The sequence below is a fragment of the Podarcis cretensis genome (genome assembly GCF_951804945.1).
Source record: "Podarcis cretensis genome assembly, chromosome: 12".
NCBI lineage: Eukaryota > Metazoa > Chordata > Lepidosauria > Squamata > Lacertidae > Podarcis > Podarcis cretensis.
In genome coordinates, this window is record NC_137181.1 from 969,412 (window position 1) to 997,033 (window position 27,622).

The window sequence follows — 27,622 nt, forward strand, 5'->3', positions numbered from 1 at the left end:
CCCATTTTGGGGACGACTGTCCTAGAGGAGGCACAGGTTTTAAGTGTCGAGGTGGAGCATTCAAGAGGCAGAGCCTAAGGTTAGCGAATAGTGAGCCACATCCATTGGTAATTCCAGGCCACCCCTGAGACAACTTGTATGTTGTTGTTTTCTGAAAAAAGGGGGGGGGGATTATATGTATATCCTAACCCATAAATACGATATTATTATCATAATACTAATGTAAACATATTTAGTCTACTACAGTTTGTATTAAAAAGGTAAAGGTAAAGGGACCCCTGACCATTAGGTCCAGTCGTGGCCGATACTGGGGTTGCGGCACTCATCTTGCTTTATTGGCTGAGGGAGCCGGCGTACAGCATCTGGGTCATGTGGCCAGCATGACTAAGCTGCTTCTGGGAAACCAGAGCAGCGCACGGAAACGTGGCTCTGTGGTTTAACCCACAGCTCCACCCACATCCCTTTATTGTTAGTAGGTAGGTGTAAAAAGTATTCCCTGGCTTTCTAGTTTCTATCACTTGGTCCAGAGTCAATACACCTGTTTCCATTAAATTCTTCCATAGTACCATCTTTTTAGCAATTTTTAATATAGGGTTTCCCCACAGGACAAGTTTGGCATGCGAGTATAGATCAACTTTATTTTTATTAGACAACATGTTCCATATCTTTCTAACTGACTTAGTTGTTTCTAGAGTCACCTGGGATTTCAAATATTTTGATCCTAGTACAGTGGTACCTCTGGATACGAACAGGATCCGTTCCGGAGCCCCATTCGCATCCAGAAGCGAACGCAACCTGCGTCTGCGCATGTGCAGGTCGCGATTCACCACTTCTGCGCATGCACGTGACGTCATTTTGACCATCTGCACATGCGCGAATGGCGAAACCCAAAAGCGATCAACCTGAAGCACATTTAACCCGAGGTATGACTGTATTCTCCAGCCCACCCAAGGGGCTGTATGTGCATATTCTAAGGTCACCCATGTCGGAAAATTAAGACCAACAATGAGTTTCCAGTATTTAATACATGGCTGTAGATATGTATAAAGTAGATAAGTATAAAGTAGATAACTATACAGGCATTTCCTAAACAGGGAGTTTATCATTTGAAAACATGAGATATAGAAACTGCAAGTCCTCTCAAAATATAAATTAATCTGGGAATTATATTCATTTGGAGAGCATTCCACCTTCTCCAAAGTGTAAGGTTCAATGACATCTGTATACCAATATATGAAGAAATCTCTTTTATTATTTTATTTATATTAAGTGTGACTTATTTTTTTTATCTCTTGGTATTAAGCTGCCTAGATATTAAGCTGCCTAGATAGTGTAGAGATTTGGAACAAATCTGGAATTGATATTCCTTGAAGGAATGTGCAATCAGATTTTGGCCTACTGGCATCATTTCCGATTGGACCAATTAACAGAATAATAGAATAGAATAACCTGATGTTTTACCAAAAGCATCTATCATTTGAAATAAACAATAAAACTAGTTTATATTCAAATGTATTGTGAACTACTCTGTGAACCTCAGTGTTGTCTCATGGTGAAAGCCAAGCGTTCTAAGCAGATACTGAAAAGCGATGGCGAGCTAGGACATCCTTGTTTGGTCCCTCAGGCCTGAAGAAAGGTGGCAGAGAGATTATCTTTGACTCTTGACGTAGGTGCTTCATAGATTACTTTAATCCCTTTTAAGATATCCAAAGGAAATTCAAATCTAAGTAAAGCTACTTCCATGTACTGTTTACAGTTTTTGTCAAAAGCCTTTTCAGCATCTAGTGATATAATTACAAACTGGTCTTTATCTTTATTTTGATCTACCAAATCCACCACTAATCTAATATTATCTGCAGTTTGTCTCGCTTTTATAAAGCCGGTCTGGACACACTTGACTGGCTATTACCTGATGAATTTGCTAGAGTCCTTCCCAAAGTGTCCAAAGCTCTTGGAGAAAATCCTCCATAAACTTAGTTGCTTGAGCCCGAGTAGGAGAATTGGTAACCCCATTACTATCCATGAGAGTTGAGATTCCAAAATAGTGAGGCTTTTACTTGAGTTGTTTTCACACAAGACAACATGTATGTTCTCCCTCTGCTGCTGGCTTCCTAGCTATAGCCTTGAAGCACACTCCTCCGATCCTCTCCTTGGTGCTGATCCTGCCTTCCCTTCCTGACAGCTGGGGACCTGAGCACTAAGGAAGTTCTCCGGCTGGTGCGGTGGTCAGTTTCCCTTGGATAGAACACCCATGTACCACTCAAAGGCTTTTCATTCTTCCACTCTCCCTTCTCCTCTGCAGCAATGCAATGCAGCAGCAGCAAAAAAAGCTGATGCTATTCTAGGCTGCAACAACCAAAGTGTAGTGTCTGGATTGAGGGAAGAAATAGTCATGCTTTATTCCAAGTTGGTTAGACTCCACCAGAGTTCTGTGTCCAGTTTTGGGCACCACAATTTAAGAAGGATATTGACAAGCTAGAACATGCGCAGAGGAGGGTGACCAAGATGATCAAGGGTCACATGGAAGATGGAGCAAGCTTGTTTTCTGCTGCTCCAGAGGGTAGGATCCAAATGGCTACACATCAGGAAGAAAATTCTGATGGTGACCTCTCCTTCCTTGCAGGTTCATCACCAGAGGTTGAACGACTGTCAGGCATGCTTCAGCAGACACTCCAGCACTGCCCTGGCCCTGGTAGTCCCTTCCAACTCTACAATTCTCTGTTTCTATGCCTCTCCTGATAGGCATCCTTTGATGGGAAGTGAGTTGGGCTCTCTGACCGAAGCTCCGTCCACATTCTGAGCACCGTTATGCTTTGTCCCCTGTGGGAATTCTTCCATGGGCTGTGAGACTTGTCTTCCAGGCAAAGCTCTTCCCACATTCCAAGCACTTATATGGTGTCTCCTCCCTGTGAGTTCTTTCATGTGAAGTGAGACTTCTCTTCCAACTGAAGCTCTTATATGGCTTCTCCGCTGTATGAATTCTTTTTTTTTAAATCATTTTTTATTATAGATTTTTTTTTTTTAACAATGTCTATAATCATTATGGGGACGCGGGTGGCGCTGTGGGTTAAAGCCGCAGCGCCTAGGACTTGCCGATTGAAAGGTCGGCGGTTCGAATCCCTGCAGCGGGGTGCGCTCCCGTCGCTTGGTCCCAGCGCCTGCCAACCTAGCAGTTCGAAAGCACCCTCGGGTGCAAGTAGATAAATAGGGACCATTTACTAGCGGGAAAGTAAACGGCGTTCCGTGTGCTGCGCTGGCTCGCCAGATGCAGCTTGTCACGCTTGCCACGTGACCCAGAAGTGTCTGCGGACAGCACTGGCTCCCGGCCTCTAGAGTGAAATGAGCGCACAACCCTAGAGTCTGTCAAGACTGGCCCGTACGGGCAGTGGTACCTTTACCTTTACCTATAATCATTACATTACATTCAGATTTCAATTTTCCCTTTCCCTGCGGACTTCCCTCAACTTCCATCACTGGTTTATTACATCTTATATTACATTCTGCTGTTTATATTTACTTCTATATTGTCATATTAAGTTTCCTATTTTTTGAAAAGAAAATTGCAAATGTTTATTTAAATCCTGCCAATGACTCTTTTTGTTGTTTCTGCAGATATGATGTAAAAGGTTCCCATTCTTTTTCAAAGTCACTATTGTCTTTTCCCCCGACAGTTTATCTGTTAGCTTTGCCAACTCTGCATAGTTCATTAGCTACTCTTGCCATTGTTCTGTAGCCTTACGAGGCTTTGCCCTTGGGTGGGGAAAAATATTGCGCTTCGAATGATGCTCTTTCCACATTCTGAGCACTGGTATCATTTGTCCCCTGTGTGAATTCTTCGATGGACGGAGAGCTGGGCACTCTGACTGAACCTTTTTTTACATTCCAAGCACTGATATGGTTTCTCCCCTGTATGAAGTCTTTCATGGGCTGTTAGATTGACCTTCCAAGCGAAGCTCTTTCCACATTCCATGCACTGATATGGTTTGTCCTTGCTGTGAGTTCTTTGATGCGAACTGAGATGCGAGTACCGACTGAAGCTCTTTCCACATTCCAAGCACTGAAATGGTTTCTCCCCTGTATGAATTCTTTGATGGAAACTGAGATTTAACTTCTGGGTGAAGCTCTTTCCACATTCCAAACACTGAAATGGCTTCTCCCCTGTATGGATTCTTTGATGGGACACGAGACCAATTCTCTGACTGAATCTCTTCCCACATTCCAAGCACTCAAAGGGCTTCTCCCCTGTATGGATTCTTTGATGCTGCATGAGAGATGCTTTATGAGTGAAGCTCTTCCCACATTCCAAGCACTCAAAGGGCTTCTCCCCTGTATGGATTCTTTGATGCTGCATGAGAGATGCTTTATGAGTGAAGCTCTTCCCACATTCCAAGCACTCAAAGGGTTTCTCTCCTGTATGGATTTTTTGATGCCGCATGAGACCAATTCTCTGACTGAATCTCTTCCCACATTCCAAGCACTCAAACGGCTTCTCCCCTGTATGGATTCTTTGATGGGACACGAGACCAATTCTCTGACTGAATCTCTTCCCACATTCCAAGCACTCAAAGGGCTTCTCCCCTGTATGGATTTTTTGATGCCGCATGAGACCAATTCTCTGACTGAATCTCTTCCCACATTCCAAGCACTCAAAGGGCTTCTCCCCTGTATGGATTCTTTGATGCCGCATGAGATCTGCTTTATGAGTGAAGCTCTTCCCACATTCCAAGCACTCAAAGGGTTTCTCCCCTGTATGGATTCTTTGATGTGACACGAGACCAATTCTCTGACTGAATCTCTTCCCACATTCCAAGCACTCAAAGGGCTTCTCCCCTGTATGGATTCTTTGATGCCGCATGAGATCTGCTTTATGAGTGAAGATCTTCCCACATTCCAAGCACTCAAACAGCTTCTCCCCTGTATGGATTCTTTGATGGTACACAAGACCTGCTCTTTGAATGAAGCTCTTCCCACATTCCAAGCACTCAAAGGGCTTCTCCCCTGTATGAGTTCTTTGATGTGAAGCCAGACAATCCTTCCGGCTAAAGCTCTTCCCACATTCCATGCACTGATATGCTTTCTTCTCGCTGTGACTTCTTTCATGTGAAGTGAGACTGCTCTTCTGACTGAAGCTTTTTCCACATTGCAAGCACTTATACGGTTTTTCCCCTGTATGAATTCTTTGATGGGAAGTCAGACTTTCCTTCCGAATGAAGCTCTTTCCACATTCCAAGCACTGAAATGCCTTTTCCGCTGTATGAGTTGTTTGATGGGATGTGAGACTTCTTTTCTGGATGAAGCTCTTTCCACATTCCAAACACTGATATGGTTTATCCCCTGTATGAATTATTTGATGGCCTGTGAGACTTCTTTTCTGGATGAAGCTCTTTCCACATTCCAAACACTGATATGGTTTCTCCCCTGTATGAATTCTTTGATGGGTTGTGAGATGGGCACTCTGACTGAACCTCTTTCCACATTCCAAGCACTGATATAATTTCTCCCCTGTATGAATTCTTTGATGGGAAGTCAGACTGTCCTCCCGGGTGAAGCTCCTTCCACATTCCAAACACTGATATGGTTTCTCTCCAGTATGAATTCTTTGATGAAGAGTGAAATGATGTTTCTGACTGAAGCTCTTTCCACATTTCATGCACTTATAGGGATTCTCCTTGCTGTGAGTTCTTTGATGGCCTGTGAGACTTATCTTCCGGATGAAGCTCTTTCCACATTCCAAGCACTGATATGGTTTCTCCCCTGTATGAATTCTTTCATGGGCTGTTAGACTGACCTTATAGGCAAAGCTCTTTCCACATTCCAAGCACTTATAGGGTTTCTCCACGCTGTGAGTTCTTTTATGGGAACGGAGATAGGATTTCCGAATGAAGCTCTTTCCACATTCCAAGCACTGATATGGTTTCTCCCCTGTATGAATTCTTTGATGAAGATTGAGATTATCCTTCCGACTGAAGCTCTTTCCACATTCCATGCACTGATACGATTTGTCCTTGCCGTGAGTTCTTTGATGAGAACTGAGATTGTAGTACCAACTGAAGCTCTTTCCACATTCCAAGCACTGATATGGTTTCTCCCCTGTATGAATTCTTTCATGGGCTGTTAGATTGACCTTCCAAGCGAAGCTCTTTCCACATTCCAAGCACTTATAGGGTTTCTCCACGCTGTGAATTCTTTGATGGGAACGGAGATAGGATTTCTGAATGAAGCTCTTTCCACATTCCAAGCACTGATATGGTTTCTCCCCTGTATGAATTCTTTGATGAAGAGTGAGATGATCCTTCCGACTGAAGCTCTTTCCACATTCCAAGCACTGATAGGGTTTCTCCCCTGTATGAATTCTTCTGAAGCCTTCTATACGCTCCAAATATTGATACCGCTTCTCCATTGTGTAGATTTGGTCTCCCTCATTCTTCCTTTCTGATTCATCACCATCTGCAACAAAAAAGAAACGGATCACAGCCTCAGGGACTGAATTTCAAAAAGAATTCCAAAAGAGATATTGTAATCCAAAAGGCAGCCTTACCAAGAGACTCCATGATCCCACGATTCTCCTCCATTACTTCCTTATACAGAGCTCTTTGGTCAGGATCCAGCAACTCCCATTCCTCATCTGTGAAATGAACAGCTACATCTTCAAAGCACACCAGACCCTAAAATAAAAAGGGAAAGGTCCCCTTCTTAGACAACATACAGATTATCTACTACACATTGCTCTGTTGTTTTCTGCCTGTTCATTGCTGTTTTGTTTTAATGTAATTGTTTTGCTGCACATTTTTATTATGGATGCATGTTTTTGTGTGTGTATTTTAATGACTGGTATTAACCTTTTGGGGGAATGGATGGAATGCCACATGGTGATTTTTTCTCCTACAAAGTAAGGGGAAATGTCTGTGCGTGTTATTGAGCGAATGTGTGGTCCCTGGAGCCGACTGACCCGAGTGCAGAGGCAAAAATCAGGCAAAAATCTGATCGCGCGGAGGAGGGAAGGCTGCAGAAGCGAGGCTGCTGCTTTCCTGCATTCTGCTTCAGGGTCTTACTGCCCACCCGCTTCTGTTTTCGGTTGCTGTGTTTGCTCAAACGCAACGAAGAGCAGGGAAATCCCCTGCCCTCCTGGCAAGCAGAGGGGAAAGGAAAGGATCGCATCCTTCCTTCTTATTCCTTCCTAGTCACACTGCGCGCAGGCTCCAGCCCACCCGGCTCAGGTTCCGTCGGTTAGGAGCGCAGCCGACAGCCACCACCTCCTCCTCTCCGTGCTCCAGTGCTGCTGCTGCTGCGTCCAGCATTCTAGGGACTCTCAGGCAGCTGGAAAACATGCAGGTGGGAAGGAGAGGGGGAGGCTGGCTTGGGAGGGGGGAACTTTTGCCTTCCTCTCCTCCCTCCCGTTATACCCCTCTCCTGCATTGTTAGCCAGCTGCTTCTCCGCACACCCCTCTCATGCTCCTTGTCCCTTCTGTTTTTCCTTTCCTCCCCACTTAAAACGTGGTCACAAAGCACGGATCCACATGGATTCTCAGGATTTTTGCATTGGGTCACCCCAAATTCACCATCAGATCACATAGCATGTCCATGGCTACAGCCTGCACCAAAAAAACCACGCACCCACTGTTGCCTGGGGCTGCAATGGTGCAAAAACGTGGTTACAAAGCATGGATCCACATGGATTCTCAGGATTTTTGCATTGGGCTGCCCCAAACTCACCGTCAAATTACATGTCTGTGGCCACAGCATGAAGTACAAAAATGATACATCCACTATTTCTTTCAGAATTTTTTTTTCTTGTTTTCCTCCTCTAGAAACTATGTGCGTGTTATGGTCAGGTGTGTGTTATAGAGCGAAAAATACGGTAATTCTCTCTGCTCATCGATTCCAGTTTCCCAGATGGAAGGATCCTCTCTTTGCTCTCCCCATCTACTGTTCTGGAGGTGGGGGGAACCTTCACAATGCATTAAAGTCAACTTCAGGGGGTACTGCGAGTCACGGGGAGTGGAATGAGGGGAAAGGTGAATTCTGGCCACTGTTTTTATGATTTGTCAACTATTTAGAAGCCTATTTTAGCATTAAATGTTAAATCTGTAAATAAAACTGCAACTACTGATAAATAATACAGTGGTACCTCGTATTACATACGCTTCAGGTTAAAGACTCCGCTTACCCAGAAATAGTGCTTCAGGTTAAGAACTTAGCTTCAGGATAAGAACAGAAATCGTGCTCCGGCGGCGCGGCGGCAGCAGGAGGCCCCATTAGCTAAAGTGGTGCTTCAGGTTAAGAACAGTTTCAGGTTAAGAACGGACCTCCAGAACGAATTAAGTACGTAACCAGAGGTACCACTGCATTAGCAACATTCAGGAGGCTAGTCAACGTGAGGTGATTGTTCACCATTCTCAGAACATACGGCTCCTGCAATGGCCTTTACAGCCAAGAGAAGGAGGAGAGAGATTCATTAGGGACTCTTTGCCCCACAATCCTTCATTCTCCCTACCTGATCTGGTTCCATGGCTGCTGCATCTCTGCCTTCATGCAAAGATGGATAAGCATCTCTTGCCAGCATCATTCTGTCACCTGTGAGAGACAAAGGTAAGTGCCAGGCCATTTTCACATGCTTCTCTTAGAGGTGAAGCAGTGCATCTCTAACTAAAGGGGGGCCTGTAAAAAAGTCTCACCTACTGAGTGCATTTTGACATTTGTATCTTAGCTAGGTAAAAATACATGTCCCCACTTTGGGCTCTTGGCCCCTAGTGTCCTCCCCACAGATTAGTGGCAAAATCTACAGAATGTGTGACCAAATGGGAAAAAAACCCTCCTTGCTCCTTACCCAGTGGCCTCTCTTTGGTCTCCAATGGAGTCTTCTCTGCCTCAGAGGAATCCAGGCCCGTTTCTGCAAAGATAATCTTTCCCTGAAAGGGCAAAAAGGATTGGAAGCAGAGAATGGAGAGAAACATTAGAAAAGGACTGGGAGAGGCAAAAGCTTTAGGGGTATCCGATCTCATTCCTTGGAGGGTTTCCAAATAAGATTGGGGGATTAAGAGAGAATTTTGGGATACTCTCTCTCATGTTCAGAGCCCCTTGGGAATATCCAGAGGACAGTCTCTCTCACCTGCTGCTCTGCCTGCTTCCTCTCCTCTGCCAGACTCAGGAGGAATCCTTCGGCCAGGGGCACCGCCTGGGAACTGGTCTCCGCTCCACATTCCCTCACCCAGCTCTCCATCTCTGGCGGAAGGACAGCCAGGAACTGCTCCAAGATCACTAGGTCCAGCATCTCAGCTTTCGTGTGCCTTTCTGGCTTCAGCCACCGACGGTCAAGGTGGTGGAGTCGGCTGCAAACCTCTCGAGGTCCTTTGGCCTCCTGGTAGCAGAACTGCCTGAAATTTTGTCTCTGCAATTCTGAGCTGAAGGTGTTTTCCTCACCCTGGATCTTCAGCAGAGAGTTATCCCAGATTCCACCGCTGTTCCCAGTTTGGGTGGCATGGCCTCTTCCTGCTTCAGGGCCAGCGGACTCTGACTCATCCATCTGGGCTCCTTGGAATCCCCCAAGAGATCGGAAGAAAGCTCTTGGTCCTACTGCCAAGTTCTGTCTTTCCTAAGTAGAGGCCTTTGCAAATCCTACAAAGCAAATACATTGTTCTGTTATGAAACTGATACACAGCCAGGAAAAGAAAAAGATTCCTGGAATACTATTACGAACCAGGGCTGGACTGCAACACAGCCCAGACTCTGAACTTTCTTTTTCAAAAAAGGAAAAGGAGAAGCCGGCGTCCAGCTCTACTAGACGTTACTATGCAAAATGTGCAGGAAACATTGGGAAGGTCTGTCAAATGAATCAGCCTAGTTGCTCCTGCCTTTCAGTGTTTTCAGTCAACGAAAGAAGACAGAACTGTGATTGACAAGTGAGTCATTTGTACAAGTGTAATTTTGACACTAGGCTAGAGCCTCTGCAGCTGCTGCAACCTTCCAACAGTTTGACCTCACCCCCAAAGGCAAATGGATGCCAACCAACCAACCAACCCACCCACCCTGGGATCCTCAAGAGCTGCTCTCCCTCCCTCCCTCCCACAGTTCAGTGACCATTTCCTTCCTGCTTCTGTCTCATTTTCTAGCCACTTGGAATGTGCAAAGTTCTCAAGACAAACTGCTGGGGTGGAATCCCCTTTTCTTAGGTCTGAGGGCCAAAGGATAGCACTATAAACAAGTGAGAAGGGCTCACATTCCTCCTATGATTGTAAATAAATTCTCTATTTGTAAGTGCCCCTTTCCAGCTCCAGCCAGGTTGCCCAGCCCTGTCCCCTTGGAGCAGAGATGACATGGCCAGGGTACTCTCTGCTGTGGATCAGATAGGATCATCGCAATGCCCTCTAAGTGGAACCATCTTGAGGATGGTTCAGAATCTGCTCCAGATTGTTGGCTGGGCTCCCTTTCTTTATGAAGGGCATTTATTTCCTCCCTTTTTCTCCAAGGAGCATCCATGGGTCTACCCCATCTCATTGAATCCCTCCCATTACAACCCCTGAGAACACATTTAATTCCTGTTTTAAAACAGCTGCATTGGTGGTCCCTTCATTTTCAGGTCCAATTCAAAGTGCTCACAGGAGTATAATATAATAATAGGAATTTATTATTTACACCCCACCCATCTGGCTGGGTTTCCCCAGCCCCTCTGGGAGGCTCCCAACCAAATATTAAAAACACAGTACAGCATTAAACATTAAAAACTGCCCTAAACAGGGCTGCCTTCAGGAGGGGTTCACTTAGCCCCCCTCAAAATATGTGAAGAACCACCTTCTTCCCTACAGATCCTTTTGGCTGTGAAATTTGGCAGGGGGGGGCCTCTTGGTAGCTTCACCCCCTTGAGAGTCTTGGGTGGGGGTGGCCCAAAAGAGGGCATCCTCACCCATATTTTAAAATGGTTGCAATCTGCTCCGGAACAGTGGTAATAGTAGTGAAAATACCAACAAACAATAATAAAAATAATAATAACATAAAGCCTCAAGCATGGGGGAAAAGCCTCAAGTTACACACAGACCTTCTAGAAAGGGGGTGTGGGGTGTTTGGAATCTGTAGTTTTGAGCATTTGCCTCAATCTCAGGCGCTGACCTCTAATAATGAACCATATGTTGCAGATATTCCTGTAAACTAATTGTGAAATACAAATGACAAGAGAAGACTCGGTCAGTTTATCTGTATCCTTTCTTCTTCCTAGTTTTCTCCTTTTGCTTCATCCCATGAGGTATTTTCCCTCAGAGCCAGAGCAGAGTGTGGGGGTGCAGTGCCTCCGAGGTTCCAGCAGAGGGCGGGAGCCTCTCTCTCTCTGATTGGCTGCCAGCCCTTTTGGAGGGAAAATCCGAGGAGCCCTTTCTGAGGGAGAGAGTGGGCAGGGCCTGATCTGAGAGGGGAGAGGGGTATTATTATTATTATTATTATTATTATTATTATTATTATTCGGAGAGGCTCTTTTCTGAAGGAGAACTGACTCTGATCTGGGGAGAATGTCTCTAGCCAAAAGAAGGAGTCTCACAGCTTAGAGAGGAAGAAGACCCAGTGGACGGTCGGGGGAGAGTATGGAGGCAGAATTTACCGTATTTTTTGCTCTATAAGATTCACTTTTCCCCTCCTAAAAAGTAAGGGGAAATGTGTGTGCATCTTATGGAGCGAATGCAGGATGTGCATCTATCCCAGAAGCCAGAACAGCAAGAGGGATTGCTGCTTTTGCTCTGCAGCGATCCCTTTTGCTGTTCTGGCTTCTGAGATTCAGAATAATTTTTTTCTTGTTTTCCTCCTCCGAAAACTAGGTGTGTCTTGTGGTCCGGTGTGTCTTATAGAGCGAAAAATACAGTAATCTGGAGGGCTGAGTCTGAGGCAGGAGAGGGAGGAGCTGTGGGAAAATGGACTAAACCAGGGTCTCCTTCCAGTCAGGAGGGGAGAGATCTCCTAGGAAAAGGAGACCCCCCCCAAATGAATAACAAGGCCTGAGAGGATCTCAGAAACCTCATCAGGAGGGCTTTAAACTGACTAATGTGGGGGAGGAAGACAGTGCTCCTGAAGGTAGGAGTCTATCAATTGATGAAGATGATAATCCAAATGTCATAGACTAAATGGAGCAAACAGCATGCAGACCTAGTGGTGCGAGGAAAAAATCCTTAAATAAGAGACACGGGGGAATGATTAATGGACTTCAATGTCTGTACACTAATGCGCAAAGCATGGGTAATAAACAAGATGAGCTTGAGCTCTTGGTACAGCAAACTAAATATGACATAATAGGCATCACTGAAACCTGGTGGGATAAGTCCCACGATTGGAATGTAATAATGGAGGGATACCATCTATTTCAGAGAAACAGACCAGACAAGAAAGGAGGAGGAGTGGCGTTATATGTCAGGGATGTGTATACCTGTGAAGAGATCCAAGATTTAGAACCTCAAAGCCAAAGTGAGAGCATTTGGGTCAAAATTAATGGAGAGAAGAATAACAATGACCTCATTGTGGGAGTTTACTATAGATCCCCAAGCCAAACGGAGGACATAGATGAGGCCTTCCTGGAACAGATGGCCAAGCATGCAAAAGGAAGGGAGATAGTAGTAATGGGGGACTTCAATTACCCGGATATTTGTTGGATGTCAAAATCAGCCAAGAGCATAAGGTCAAACAGATTCCTCACTGGCCTTGCAGACAACTTTGTTGTCCAGAAAGTGGGAGAAGCAAGACTGGTTACACTACGCTCAGATTAAAGAAGTCTTTAAAAATGACAAAAAGTTAGGGTTCCAGGTGGAGAAATCGAAATTGGAAACAGAACTGTTAGAACCTAAGACCAAGGTACTTTCAAGAATGTATAACTTCCTGTTAAAATGGAACACACAAGATGAAATGGTTAAATCGGCTATGATAAAGTGGGCACAGGATATTGGGTATAACATTATGTTTGAGGACTGGGAAAGGTTGTGGACCACTGGGTTGAACTTCACTGCATGTAATGCTTTGAAGGAAAATGTAATGAAAATGATATATAGATGGTACATGACCCCAGTTAAACTTGCCAAAATATACCATTTGTCTGATAACAAATGCTGGAAATGTAAAGGAAATGAAGGAACATTCTTTCACCTCTGGTGGACGTGCCCTAGAGTGAAGGCCTTCTGGGAAATGATATATAATGAGTTGAAAAAGGTATTTAAGTATACTTTCCCCAAGAAACCAGAGGCCTTCCTCCTGGGTATTGTCGGCCAGAGGGTGATAAAGAAGGACAGAACTTTTTTCCTGTATGCAACAACGGCAGCAAGGATACTCATCGCTAAGCATTGGAAAACCCAAGATCTACCCACACTGGAAGAATGGCAGATGCAACTGATAGACTATATGGAATTGGCTGAGATGACCGGCAGAATCCGAGACCTGGGAGAGGAGAGAGCTGAAGAAGATTGGAAGAAATTTAAGATTTATTTACAAAAATACTGTAATTTGGTTGAATGTTAAGGAGGATGCTAGATCATAAATAATTGAGCACCACCAAATTAGGCGGAATTAGGACGATAAGTGAGACTGAGGAAAATATAAACCTTTTGGAGAATTATTAGATTATATTCAAATGAATGGGATACAAGAATCTAAACAAGATGATAAATTGCTGGCAAAATTTACAATGATGTAAGTGGGAGCGGGAGACGCGAGGGAGTCCAAAGAAGTTATGAAACTATGTTATGATATATGTTATACTGTTTATTATTTCTGTATTTGTATTTAAAAATCTTAATAAATATATATATATATATAAAAAAAAAGAAAGTGGGAGAAGCAACAAGAGGAACAGCCATTTTAGATCTGGTCCTAACCAATGTTGATGACCTGGTTAGTGGGGTAGAAGTGGAAGGATCACTAGGCGCGAGTGATCATGCTCTTCTGAAGTTTACTATACAGGAGAAAGGAGCAGCCAAGCAAACTAGGACTCAATTTCTTGACTTTAAGAAAGCCAACTTCATAAAACTTAGGGAAGTGCTGGGTGAGATCCCATGGACAGTAATACTAAAAGGAAAGGGAGTTCATGATGGATGGGAGTTTTTTGTTTTTTTTAATATAATTTTTATTAATTAACATCAATAAGTAAAACAAAACAAAATACATTAATTTCACATCGTTTTCACAACTTATTTCTCTTTTGGACTTCCCTCAGCTGTTCCGTAAATCATCCATAGTCATAATTTTAATTACACATTTCTCAAATTTATATTGACATTATTTATCTCTTTTTTCCTATTCCCTTTAGACAATACTTCTTACTTTTTTACAGTGCTTCTTTAAATCCCTTAAGCGTCATCTGTCCTTCACTTAAACATTCCAGATATTCCACAAATTTCCCCCAGTCCTTGATGAACTCAGGCTTGCTAGAGAGGTTAAACGCAACAAAAAAGGCTTTTATGGGTATGTTCGTAGCAAAAGGAAGAACAAAGAAACAGTGGGGTCACTCAGAGGAGAAGATGGTGAAATGCAAACAGGGGACACAGAAAGGGCTGAACTCCTCAATGCCTTCTTTGCCTCAGTCTTCTCCGATAAAGAAAACAATGCCCGACCTGAAGAATTTGGAGCAAATGATTCAGCAGAGGAAACACAGCCCAGAATAACTAAGGAGATAGTACAAGAATACTTGGCTAGTTTAGATGTATTCAAGTCTCCAGGGCCAGATGAACTGCATCCAAGAGTATTAAAAGAACTGGCAGATGTGATCTCAGAACCACTGGCAGTCATCTTTGAGAATTCCTGGAGAACAGGCAAAGTCCCGGCAGACTGGAGGAGGGCAAATGTTGTCCCTATTTTCAAAAAGGGGGAAAGAGAGGACCCAAATAATTACCGCCCAGTCAGTCTGACATCAATACCAGGGAAGATTCTGGGGCAGATCATTAAGCAAACAGTCTGTGAGCACCTAGAAAGGAATGCTGTGATCACCAATAGTCAGCATGGATTTCTGAAAAATAGGTCACGTCAGACGAACCTGATCTCGTTTTTTGACAGAATTACAAGCCTGGTAGATGAAGGGAACGCAGTGGATGTAGCCTACCTTGATTTCAGCAAGGCATTTGACAAGGTGCCCCATGATATTCTTGTAAAGAAGCTGGTAAAATGCGGTCTTGACTATGCTACCACTCAGTGGATTTGTAACTGGCTGACTGACCGAACCCAAAGGGTGCTCATCAATGGTTCCTCTTCACCCTGGAGAAGAGTGACTAGTGGGGTGCCACAGGATTCTGTCTTGGGCCCGGTCTTATTCAACATCTTTATCAATGACTTGGATGATGGACTCAAGGGCATCCTGATCAAATTTGCAGATGACACCAAACTGGGAGGGGTGGCTAACACCCCAGAGGACAGGATCACACTTCAAAACGACCTTGACAGATTAGAGAACTGGGCCAAAACAAACAAGATGAATTTTAATAGGGAGAAATGTAAAGTATTGCACTTGGGCAAAAAAAAATGAGAGGCACAAATACAAGATGGGTGACACCTGGCTTGAGAGCAGTACATGTGAAAAGGATCTAGGAGTCTTGGTTGACCACAAACTTGACATGAGCCAACAGTGTGACGCGGCAGCTAAAAAAGCCAATGCAATTCTGGGCTGCATCAATAGAAGTATAGCATCTAGATCAAGGGAAGTAATAGTGCCACTGTATTCTGCTCTGGTCAGACCTCACCTGGAGTACTGTGTCCAGTTCTGGGCACCACAGTTCAAGAAGGACACTGACAAACTGGAACGTGTCCAGAGGAGGGCAACCAAAATGGTCAAAGGCCTGGAAACGATGCCTTATGAGGAACGGCTAAGGGAGCTGGGCATGTTTAGCCTGGAGAAGAGGAGGTTAAGGGGTGATATGATAGCCATGTTCAAATATATAAAAGGATGTCACATAGAGGAGGGAGAAAGGTTGTTTTCTGCTGCTCCAGAGAAGCGGACACGGAGCAATGGATCCACACGGGGGGGGGGGGGGATAAAGCCTAAACCGGGGTCAACAACCTTTTTCAGCAGGGGGCCGGTCCACCATCCCTCAGACCTTGTGGGGGGCAGGACTATATTGGGGGGGGGGGAATGAACGAATTCCTCAGCCCCACAAATAACCAGAGATGCATTTTCAATAAAAGGACACATTCTGGATTCACCCCGCCGCCTCCCCCAAGCAGGAAGAGACCCCCCACTCCTGCAGGGAGGGCCTGACCCCTCCCTGGCCCAGCCAGCCCCTCCTCCCTGCTCTTTCTCCTCCCCCAAGAGGGGCGAAGACTGACTCCAGCCTGACTGACTGAGACTCAACAGGACTAGACGGGGCTCTGGACCCCCCAGGAGACTCCTCTGCTATTGCAGCAAACTCAAGTCTGGGTGGGTGAAAGCCATTGTTTCCCCACAAAGCGGTGAGAAGCCTTTGCTATGAAGGAAGAACAGGGTTGCAGCCCTCCTGCAAAACCACCCGCTCTGCAGGGAGCAAGGAGGGGGTGCAGGACCCTGGGGGGCATGCATGATCTGAACACGGCCCCCCTGCACCCCTGGGACCCCCTTCTCCCCCAAAGGGAGGAGAGAGAGAGGAGACTCACCCGATTTGCAGGGGAAGCGTGCCCCCCCCCCCCGGCTGCATCTCCTTTCATCCCCATCCTTGCCTTTTGTTTGGCTGTAGCCAAAACCAGGCAAGGAACGTGCAGCTGAGTCCCGTTTACGGATCGCCCTTCCCTGCAAGGCTGCGGGCGTGGCAAGTTGAAGGATGGGGGGGTTGAAGGGGGTGGATGTAGGGGGGATCCTACCCGGGGGTCCCACCAATTCAAGGCAGAGTCCCGGAATTAAGATTGCCGGAAGAAATTTCAACAACCTCAGATATGCAGATGACACAACCTTGATGGCAGAAAGTGAGGAGGAATTAAAGAACCTTTTAATGAGGGTGAAAGAGGAGAGCGCAAAATATGGTCTGAAACTCAACATCAAAAAAACGAAGATCATGGCCACTGGTCCCATCACCTCCTGGCAAATAGAAGGGGAAGAAATGGAGGCAGTGAGAGATTTTACTTTCTGGGGCTCCATGATCACTGCAGATGGTGACAGCAGCCACGAAATTAAAAGACGCCTGCTCCTTGGGAGAAAAGCAATGACAAACCTAGACAAGCAATGACAAACCTAGACAAGCAATGACAAACCTAGAAAAGCAATGACAAACCCAAACCTCTCCATTCTGAAGGAAATCAGCCCTGAGTGCTCACTGGAAGGACAGATCGTGAAGCTGAGGCTCCAAGACTTTGGCCACCTCATGAGAAGAGAAGACTCCCTGGAAAAGACCCTGATGTTGGGAAAGATGGAGGGCAGAAGGAGAAGGGGACAACGGAGGACGAGATGGTGGGACAGTGTTCCTGAAGAGACCAGCATGAGCCTGACCAAACTGCGGGAGGCAGTGGAAGACAGGAGGGCCTGGCGTGCTCTGGTCCAGGGGGTCACGAAGAGGCGGACACGACTAAACAACAACAACCACAACCATCTACGCACAACCCCAGGGGTCCTGACTAGGCGTTTGGTTATGTGATGCTCAGTGTTGTCTGTTAACTCTGCTCCGTCCTGTTTGCCCTTTTTCTGCTTTTGCTTAAACCTAATCACGAAGCAAGAAGTCAGACTCTGTCTGGCCTCGAATAATGAAGATTACGTGGTAGATATTTCCACAAACCTGTTGTGCTGTTTTTGTGATGTACCAATGAAAGAGCCCCAAGGCCTTTCCGGGGAAGAGAGGGGAGACTCGCCAGATCTCAGAAGGGGCCGCCCAGGCAGCGCCTGCGCAGGAAAATGAAAAAAGGTCTTTTATTTTTGGCCCATATCTTATTTCTGGATGTTTCCGTCCGGCCACAACCTCTATCAACAAAAGTGACTGCTGCATAAACCTAAATGCGGTTTCTCTGCTTGCCATTCTTTTCTCCCCAAAGCGCAGAGCATCCATTGTTACAAAGGAAGGTAATTGCAGCCCTCCTGCAAACCACCCGCCCCCCCCCCCGGCTTTGCAGGGAGCAAGGAGGGGGTGCAGGACCCTGGGGGGCACGCATGATCTGGACACGGCCCCCCTGCAGCCCTGGGACCCCCAAAGGGAGGAGAGAGAGAGGAGACTCACCCGATTGCAGCAGGAGCCACCCAGGCAGCAAAGCTGGCAAAGGAGACACGCAAAACATCCACCGCCCGCCCCCCCCCTTGCAGGAAGTGACTGGGGAGGGGGAGGGGCTTTGGCTCTGGAAGACCTGTCCCCCCCCCCCCCCATTCTTCATCTCCTCTCTAGGAATGCGGCTCAGTTCCCTTTAACCCTTGGCAAGCCGAGCGCCCCAAGCTCATCCCCCCCCCCTCTCTCTGCGTTTTCTTCCTCCACAGCCGGAGCGCAGGAGGACCCCCGCGCATTGCTGCCCCCCCCCCAGATGCTGTATTTTGGGGGATCTGAGCTGCTCTCTCCCTTGGCCAGAAAAAGCTTGCAGGGGAAGCGTGTCCCCCGCCCCCCCGGGCTGCATCTCCTTTCATCCCCATCCTTGCCTTTTGTTTGGCTGTAGCCAAAACCAGGCAAGGAACGTGCAGCTGAGTCCCGTTCACGGATCGCCCTTCCCTGCAAGGCTGCGGGCGTGGCGAGTTGAAGGATGGGGGGGTTGAAGGGGGTGGATGTAGGGGGGGTTGAAGGGGGTGGATGTAGGGGGGATCCCACCCGGGGGTCCCACCAATTCAAGGCAGAGTCCCGGAATTAAGATTGCCGGAAGAAATTTCAACAACCTCAGATATGCAGATGACACAACCTTGATGGCAGAAAGTGAGGAGGAATTAAAGAACCTTTTAATGAGGGTGAAAGAGGAGAGCGCAAAATATGGTCTGAAAACTAGACCATAGCTGTCAACTTACAATTTGAAAATAAGGGACCAGCAGCCTTGAAAATAAGGGACCTGCAGCCTCACCTGTTCCAGGCACTCCAGTCTTCCTGTCCTCCTGCAGTCTGGTCAAACTCATGCTGGTAGCTTCAAGAACACTGTCCAACCAACTTTGCAACCAGAGGTTCAACTGAATAGAATCTGAATCACAGGCACCACAAGGCCTATGCAGCCTCAACTTCAGATGGCTCCCCGGCCTGGCTTTGCACTGCAAAGTTTGCAGCAGCACGTGCAACAAGATGGCGCCCAGCATTCAAAACCCCCCTCAGCTTGCATTAACTAGCCACACACAAGGCATGCAAGCTCCACCCCACAGTCGTTCTTAGACTTCTTACTGGGTGAGCAACACAGCCAAGCAACACAGTTGGAGCCTCCCTCCTCCCTGGCCGGCAGGAAGGGAGGGAGAGGAGCTGCTTCCTTTGAAATTTAAGGGACATCATTTAAGGGACATCCATCAATAAGGGACAGCAGCGGGACATGGCACTGGAATAAGGGACTGTGCCTTCAAATAAGGGACACTTGACAGCTATGAACCAGACAAGAAGGAACCAGATCCCACGTGCAGCTGAGTCCCATTCACGGATCGCCCTTCCCCGCAAGGCTGCGGGCCTGGCGAGTTGAAGGATGGGGGGGTTGAAGGGGGTGGATGTAGGGGGGTTCCCACCCCTTCAAGGCAGCGTCCCTGTCCCACCCCCTTCCTTCCAGTCTTCTGGGGGCCTGATCCTGGACGCCCAGGAAGACACCTCTGCCACTGTAATCCACTGGTCTACAGATACCTCAGAGGGTTGAGACCCTGGGGAGATGTCCTCAGGGTCTGAAGTCCTAGGTAAAGGTAAAGGAACCCCTGACCGTTAGGTCCAGTCGTGGCCGACTACGGGGTTGTGGCGCTCATCTCGCTTTATTGGCCGAGGGAGCCGGCATACAGCTTCCAAGTCATGTGGCCAGCATGACTAAGCCGCTTCCGGCGAACCAGAGCAGTGCACGGAAAAGCCGTTTACCTTCCCGCTGGAGCGGTACCTATTTATCTACTTGCACTTTGACGTGCTTTCGAACTGCTAGGTTGGCAGGAGCTGGGACTGAACAACAGGAGCTCACCCCGTTGTGGGGATTCGAACAACTGATCTTCTGATCAGCAAGTCCTAGGCTCTGTGGTTTAACCCACAGTGCCACCCATGTCCCTCAGGTCCTAGATAGCGGTTCCCAAACATTTTAGGGCCGCTGCCCCCCCCAACACCCCAGTGCCTCCTACCAGATAAAGGCATTATTCAGAATAGCCGTTTGCACAACACACAAAGAAAGATAAAAACAATAAAATATACGTAGTTTAATTAACTCATGACAAAACCAATGAACCTGATCAAGTGGTATCAGCTTTTCAAAGTCTGGGAGTTGTGTACACTGCCACCCCTTTGCCTCTTAGTGCCCCCCAGGAACAAAACCCTTCAGGGGGGTGGCGCCCATTTTGGGGACGACTGTCCTAGAGGAGGCACAGGTTTTAAGTGTCGAGGTGGAGCATTCAAGAGGCAGAGCCTAAGGTTAGCGAATAGTGAGCCACATCCATTGGTAATTCCAGGCCACCCCTGAGACAACTTGTATGTTGTTTTCTGAAAAAGGGGGGGGGATTATATGTATATCCTAACCCATAAATACGATATTATTATTATCATAATACTCATGTAAACATCTTTAGCCAACTACATTTTGTATTAATTTGTTCCAAATATTGACATACTTACAAGCAGAGTCTGCGTCTGTAAGCACTCTGTCCATAAATTGCAAGTGCTATCATATTATTAATCCGCTGCTTAAAGGAGATCATGTCTTTGTTCTTCCAGTTCATCAATATCAGTCACTTAGCTACCATTTCCGTTGTCCCGTTAACTTGCATATAGTAGGTATCTAGTTCACAAAAATATTCTCTGCTGAAAATTTTAGTTTCTTCTACAAACCAGCACTTTCTCCCAAAACCTAGTACTGTTAGGTATATAAAAAGGTAAAGGACCCCTGGACAGTTAGGTCCAGTCAAAGACAACTATGGGGTGCGGCGCTCATCTCGCTTCAGGCCAAAGAGCTGGCTTTTGTCTGCAGTCAGCTTTTCCTGGTCACGTGGCCAGAATGACTGAACCGCTTCTGGAGCAACGGAACACCATGACGGAAGCCAGAGCGCACGGAAACACCCTTTACCTTCCCGCCGCAGTGGTACCTCTTTATCTGCTTGCACCAGTATGCTTTCAAACAGCTAGGTTGGCAGAAGCTGGGACAGAGCAATAGGAGTTCACCGCTGTCAAGTGGATTTGAACCACCAGCCTTCTGAATGGCAAGCCCAAGAGACTATAAACCAATGTTTCAGGGAGACATTGTCCTTACCACATCCCCAGCATAATGCAACCTTAGCAAATCCTTTTTATACAGACCTCTATGTGGAGTCCAATAGATTCTAAAATACGTTCCCACCGTCCAGATAATATTGACATTTCTCATTCTTTATTCCAATCATTCCTTAAGGACTGCATATCAAACTTATTTATTGTTAGTAAAAGGTAAAGGGACCCCTGACAATTAGGTCCAGTCGTGGCCAATTCTGGGGTTGCGGTGCTCATCTCACTTTATTGGACGAAGGAGCCAGCATACAGCTTCCGGGTCATGTGGACAGCATGACTAAGCCGCTTCTGGCAAACCAGAGCAGCACAGGGAAAGGCCGTTTACCTTCCCGCCAGAGCGGTACCTATTTATCTACTTGCACTTTGAGGTGCTTTTGAACTGCTAGGTGGGCAAGAGCAGGGACCGAGCAACGGGAGCTCACCCCATCACGGGGATTCGAACCGCCTTCTGATCGGCAACTCCTAGGCTCTGTGGTTTAACCCACAGCGCCACCCGCGTCCCTTTATTGTTAGTAGGTAGGTATAAAAAGTAATTCCTTTTTTAAAAATAATATTTATTCCAGTTTTAAAGGTTACAAAAAGAAAACAGTAAATTAAGCAAGAAAAAACAAGACTATACATCACAATAGATACAAACAAACAAAAAGGGGAAAAAACACACAGAAAAATATAAACAGTTAAGAGGGGGGGAAAACAAATCAAACCTTCCCATAACTTGCTCATTTGCTTGTTTCCTTGACTTCCTCACACCTCCCTTTTTTGTATTCTAGTTCAATTAGATATTTCAGCAAATCCTTTCCATCTTTGTTTTTATCCTAATAATTTATCTTAACATACTATAATTTTACATTCTCTTCTTTCACCAATTAACAATCCATTTTTACTTAATCCTTTACATCCTTTCTGCTAGAACCACATAACTTTATTCCAACATCCTTCTAACATTCCTTAATTTTGCAATGTTTCTGTAGATAAACTTCCACCTATAAAAAGTAATTCCTGGCTTTCTAGTTTCAAGTGAATTGCTCAGTTGTTCCAGTATCTCACATGTCTCAGAAACTGAGACAGCAAAGAGACCAGTTAGGAGATGTTGTAACTGAAGATATTGCCTCCGGGCCCCAACTGGTAGATGATATTTTTGTCTTTGAGAAGCATAACTATAACATTCCTCATCTATCACTTGCTCCAGAGTCAATACACCTGTTTCCACTCAATTTTTCCATAGTACCATCTTTTTAGCAATTTTTACTATGGGGTTTCCCCACAGGGCGAGTTTGGCATGCGAGTATAGATCAACTTTATTTTTATTGGGCAATATGTTCCATATCTTTCTAAATGACTTTGTTGTTTCTAGAGTCACCTGGGATTTCAAATGTTTTGATCCTAGTATTCTCCAGCCCACCCAAGGGGCTGTATGTGCATATTCTAAGGTCACCCACGTCGGAAAATTAAGACCAACAATGAGTTTCCAGTATTTAATACATGACAGTGTTGTGGTTGTTGTTTAGTTGTTTAGTCGTGTCTGACTCTTCGTCACCCCATGGACCAGAGCACGCCAGGCACTTCTGTCTTCCACTGCCTCCCGCAGTTTGGTCAAAATACATGACAGTAGATAAGTATAAAGGCATTTGCTAGAGTCCTTCCCAAAGTGTCCAAAGCTCTTGGAAAAAATCCTCCATAAACTTAGTTGCTTGAGCCCGAGTAGGAGAATTGGTAACCCCATTACTATCCATGAGAGTTGAGATTCCAAAATAGTGAGGCTCTTACTTGAGTTGTTTTCACACGACAACATGTATGTGTTACCATAAAGCAGCAATGCTGCAGCAAGCAAAGGCTCCAGCAGCTCAGTCAGCTGCTTGTGGCTGCAAAGCCAGACAGGATGTTTGTGACTGTTGCCATGGAAACAAAGGGGCAGTCCATTCTCCTTATTGAGCACAGGATGTGAGCTCAGTGTGTGTTATATGACCTGTACAGGATGTACATGGGTGGAGTTTGGAGTTTCTCTCTGTTTATTGAAGAGAGCAGACATCTTTTACTGTATGACTGCTAAAGACAGGAATAAAGGCATGTAGATACATTTCTGTCTGAGTCTGTTTCCCCTCCCTGGGGATATGCAGGGAGCAGGGAGGAGATGCAGTGGTGTGTTTTTCTCACAGCCTGAGGAAAATCGCCGGAACGGACCTCGTGTGTTTTTCCTGCCGGGAGTCGCCGGAGGGAGGTGCCGGTGCCTCGACAGATAGGCACATACCTCTGACCGAGCCTGAATTCTAACAGTATGTTCTCCCTCTGCTGCTGGCTTTCTAGCTGTGGCCTTGAAGCACACTCCTCCGATCCTCTCCCTGGTGCTGATCCTGCCTTCCCTTCCTGACAGCTGGGGACCTGAGCACTAAGGAAGTTCTCCGGCTGGTGCGGTGGTCAGTTTCCCTTGGATAGAACACCCATGTACCACTCAAAGGCTTTTCATTCTTCCACTCTCCCTTCTCCTCTTCAGCAGTGCAGTGCAGCAGCAGACAAAGCTGATCCTATTCTAGGCTGCAACAACCAAAGTGTAGTGTCTGGATTGAGGGAAGAAATAGTCATGCTGTATCCCAAGTTGGTTAGACTCTATCAGAGTTCTGTGTCCAGTTTTGGGCACCACAATTTAAGAAGGATATTGACAAGCTAGAACATGCGCAGAGGAGGGTGACCAAGATGATCAAGGGTCACATGGAAGATGGAGCAAGCTTGTTTTCTGCTGCTCCAGAGGGTAGGATCCAAATGGCTACACATCAGGAAGAAAATTCTGATGGTGACCTCTCCTTCCTTGCAGGTTCATCACCAGAGGTTGAACGACTGTCAGGCATGCTTCAGCAGACACTCCAGCACTGCCCTGGCCCTGGTAGTCCCTTCCAACTCTACAATTCTCTGTTTCTATGCCTCTCCTGATAGGCATCCTTTGATGGGAAGTGAGTTGGGCTCTCTGACCGAAGCTCCGTCCACATTCTGAGCACCGTTATGCTTTGTCCCCTGTGGGAATTCTTCCATGGGCTGTGAGACTTGTCTTCCAGGCAAAGCTCTTCCCACATTCCAAGCACTTATATGGTGTCTCCTCCCTGTGAGTTCTTTCATGTGAAGTGAGACTTCTCTTCCAACTGAAGCTCTTATATGGCTTCTCCGCTGTATGAATTCTTTTTTTTTAATCATTTTTTTTAGATTTTTATTTTTCAACAATGTCTATAATCATTACATTACATTCAGATTTCAATTTCCCCCTTCCCTGCGGACTTCCCCCAACTTCCATCACTAGTTTATTACATCTTATATTACATTCTGCTGTTTATATTTACTTCTATATTCTCATATTAAGTTTCCTATTTTTGTAAATAAAATTGCAAATGTTTATTTAAATCCTGCCAATGACTCTTTTTGTTGTTGTTTCTGCAGATATGACGTAAAAGGTTCCCATTCTTTTTCAAAGTCACTATTGTCTTTTCCCTGACAGTTTATCTGTTAGCTTTGACAACTCTGCATAGTTCATCAGCTTCTCTTGCCATTGTTCTGTAGCCTTACGAGGCTTTGCCCTCGGGTGGGTAAAAATATTGCGCTTCGAATGATGCTCTTTCCACATTCTGAGCACTGGTATCATTTCTCCCCTGTGTGAATTCTTCGATGGACGGAGAGCTGGGCACTCTGACTGAACCTTTTTTTACATTCCAAGCACTGATACGGTTTATCCCCTGTATGAAGTCTTTCATGGGCTGTTAGATTGACCTTCCAAGCGAAGCTCTTTCCACATTCCAAGCACTGAAATGGCTTCTCACCTGTATGAATTCTTTGATGGAAACTTAGATTTAACTTCTGGGTGAAGCTCTTTCCACATTCCAAACACTGAAATGGCTTCTCCCCTGTATGGATTCTTTGATGCTGCATGAGAGATGCTTTATGAGTGAAGCTCTTCCCACATTCCAAGCACTCAAAGGGCTTCTCCCCTGTATGGATTCTTTGATGTGACACGAGATCTCTTCTCTGACTGAATCTCTTCCCACATTCCAAGCACTCAAAGGGCTTCTCCCCTGTATGGATTTTTTGATGCCGCATGAGACCAATTCTCTGACTGAATCTCTTCCCACATTCCAAGCACTCAAAGGGCTTCTCCCCTGTATGGATTCTTTGATGCTGCATGAGAGATGCTTTATGAGTGAAGCTCTTCCCACATTCCAAGCACTCAAAGGGCTTCTCCCCTGTATGGATTCTTTGATGTGACACGAGATCTCTTCTCTGACTGAATCTCTTTCCACATTCCAAGCACTCAAAGGGCTTCTCCCCTGTATGGATTTTTTGATGTCGCATGAGACCAATTCTCTGACTGAATCTCTTCCCACATTCCAAGCACTCAAAGGGCTTCTCCCCTGTATGGATTCTTTGATGGGACACGAGACCAATTCTCTGACTGAATCTCTTCCCACATTCCAAGCACTCAAAGGGCTTTTCCCCTGTATGAATTTTTTGATGCTGCATGAGACCAATTCTCTGACTGAATCTCTTCCCACATTCCAAGCACTCAAAGGGCTTCTCCCCTGTATGGATTCTTTGATGCCGCATGAGATCTGCTTTATGAGTGAAGCTCTTCCCACATTCCAAGCACTCAAAGGGCTTTTCCCCTGTATGAATTTTTTGATGCCGCATGAGACCAATTCTCTGACTGAATCTCTTCCCACATTCCAAGCACTCAAACAGCTTCTCCCCTGTATGGATTCTTTGATGGTACATGAGACCTGCTCTTTGAATGAAGCTCTTACCACATTCCAAGCACTCAAAGGGCTTCTCCCCTGTATGAGTTCTTTGATGTGAAACCAGAGAATCCTTCCGGCTAAAGCTCTTCCCACATTCCATGCACTGATATGCTTTCTTCTCGCTGTGACTTCTTTCATGGGAAGTGAGACTGCTCTTCTGACTGAAGCTTTTTTCACATTGCAAGCACTTATACGGTTTTTCCCCTGTATGAATTCTTTGATGGGAAGTCAGACTTTCCTTCCGAATGAAGCTCTTTCCACATTCCAAGCACTGAAATGCCTTTTCCTCTGTATGAGTTGTTTGATGGGATGTGAGACTTCTTTTCTGGATGAAGCTCTTTCCACATTCCAAACACTGATATGGTTTCTCCCCTGTATGAATTGTTTTATGGCCTGTGAGACTTCTTTTCTGGATGAAGCTCTTTCCACATTCCAAACACTGATATGGTTTCTCCCCTGTATGAATTCTTTGATGGGTTGTGAGATGGGCACTCTGACTGAACCTCTTTCCACATTCCAAGCACTGATATAATTTCTCCCCTGTATGAATTCTTTGATGGGAAGTCAGACTGTCCTCCCGGGTGAAGCTCCTTCCACATTCCAAACACTGATATGGTTTCTCTCCAGTATGAATTCTTTGATGAAGAGTGAAATGATGCTTCTGACTGAAGCTCTTTCCACATTTCATGCACTTATAGGGATTCTCCTTGCTGTGAGTTCTTTGATGGCCTGTGAGACATATCTTCCGGATGAAGCTCTTTCCACATTCCAAGCACTGATATGGTTTCTCCCCTGTATGAATTCTTTGATGAAGAGTGAGATGATCCTTCCGACTGAAGCTCTTTCCACATTCCAAGCACTGATAGGGTTTCTCCCCTGTATGAATTCTTCTGAAGCTTTCTATACGCTCCAAATATTGATACCGCTTCTCCATTGTGTAGATTTGGTCTCCCTCATTCTTCCTTTCTGATTCATCACCATCTGCAACAAAAAAGAAACGGATCACAGCCTCAGGGACTGAATTTCAAAAAGAATTCCAAAAGAGATATTGTAATCCAAAAGGCAGATTTACCAAGAGACTCCATGATCCCACGATTCTCCTCCATTACTTCCTTATACAGAGCTCTTTGGTCAGGATCCAGCAACTCCCATTCCTCATCTGTGAAATGAACAGCTACATCTTCAAAGCACACCAGACCCTAAAATAAAAAGGGAAAGGTCCCCTTCTTAGACAACATACAGATTATCTACTACACATTGCTCTGTTGTTTTCTGCCTGTTCATTGCTGTTTTGTTTTAATGTAATTGTTTTGCTGCACATTTTTATTATGGATGCATGTTTTTTTGTGTGTATTTTAATGACTGGTATTAACCTTTTGGGGGAATGGATGGAATGCCACATGGTGATTTTTTCTCCTACAAAGTAAGGGGAAATGTCTGTGCGTGTTATTGAGCGAATGTGTGGTCCCTGGAGCCGACTGACCTGAGTGCAGAGGCAAAAATCAGATCGCGCGGAGGAGGGAAGGCTGCAGAAGCGAGGCTGCTGCTTTCCTGCATTCT

General features: G+C 45.7%; 3 protein-coding genes across 12 annotated transcripts in view; 1 reads left to right on the forward strand and 2 right to left on the reverse strand.

Annotated features, from left to right (window-relative positions):
• LOC307199270 (uncharacterized protein) overlaps positions 1–27,622 on the forward strand; it is a 178,964-nt gene that overhangs the window by 3,474 nt on the left and 147,868 nt on the right. The gene's annotated exons all lie outside the window — the stretch shown is intronic.
• On the reverse strand, positions 1,831–18,211 carry LOC307227184 (uncharacterized protein). The gene is made up of 6 exons (XM_079996420.1): positions 18,120–18,211; positions 9,110–9,615; positions 8,828–8,909; positions 8,495–8,574; positions 6,539–6,665; positions 1,831–6,447 (listed from the first exon to the last, which is right to left on the reverse strand). Exons 2-6 carry the CDS (start codon positions 9,521–9,523, stop codon positions 3,812–3,814), a joined length of 3,339 nt encoding a protein of 1,112 aa, XP_079852546.1. The 5' UTR covers positions 9,524–9,615; positions 18,120–18,211; the 3' UTR covers positions 1,831–3,811.
• Positions 23,570–27,622, reverse strand: part of LOC307227193 (uncharacterized protein) — a 112,764-nt gene continuing 108,711 nt past the window's right edge. For 4 of the 6 annotated variants that reach the window (XM_079996436.1, XM_079996438.1, XM_079996439.1 and 1 more), the window contains exons 5-6: positions 27,135–27,261; positions 23,570–27,043 (exon numbers count right to left, since the gene is read on the reverse strand). In XM_079996436.1, the coding sequence (XP_079852562.1) occupies positions 24,912–27,043; positions 27,135–27,261 (2,259 nt within the window). In that variant the 3' untranslated portion in view covers positions 23,570–24,911. The remainder of the gene's footprint in view (positions 27,044–27,134; positions 27,262–27,622) is intronic. The other 2 variants (XM_079996437.1, XM_079996435.1) reach the window with 2 other exon arrangements.

Bases quoted from the DNA above. Each gene is read 5' to 3' on its own strand.
- LOC307227184 (XM_079996420.1), bottom strand. From the start codon at position 9,523: ATGGATGAGTCAGAGTCCGCTGGCCCTGAAGCAGGAAGAGGCCATGCC. The intron at 8,575-8,827 runs GTAAGGAGCAAG...TGTCTCTCACAG, and splicing joins GACCAAAGAGAGGCCACTGG to GTGACAGAATGATGCTGGCA. The intron at 6,666-8,494 runs GTAGGGAGAATG...TTTTTATTTTAG, and splicing joins CAGCCATGGAACCAGATCAG to GGTCTGGTGTGCTTTGAAGA.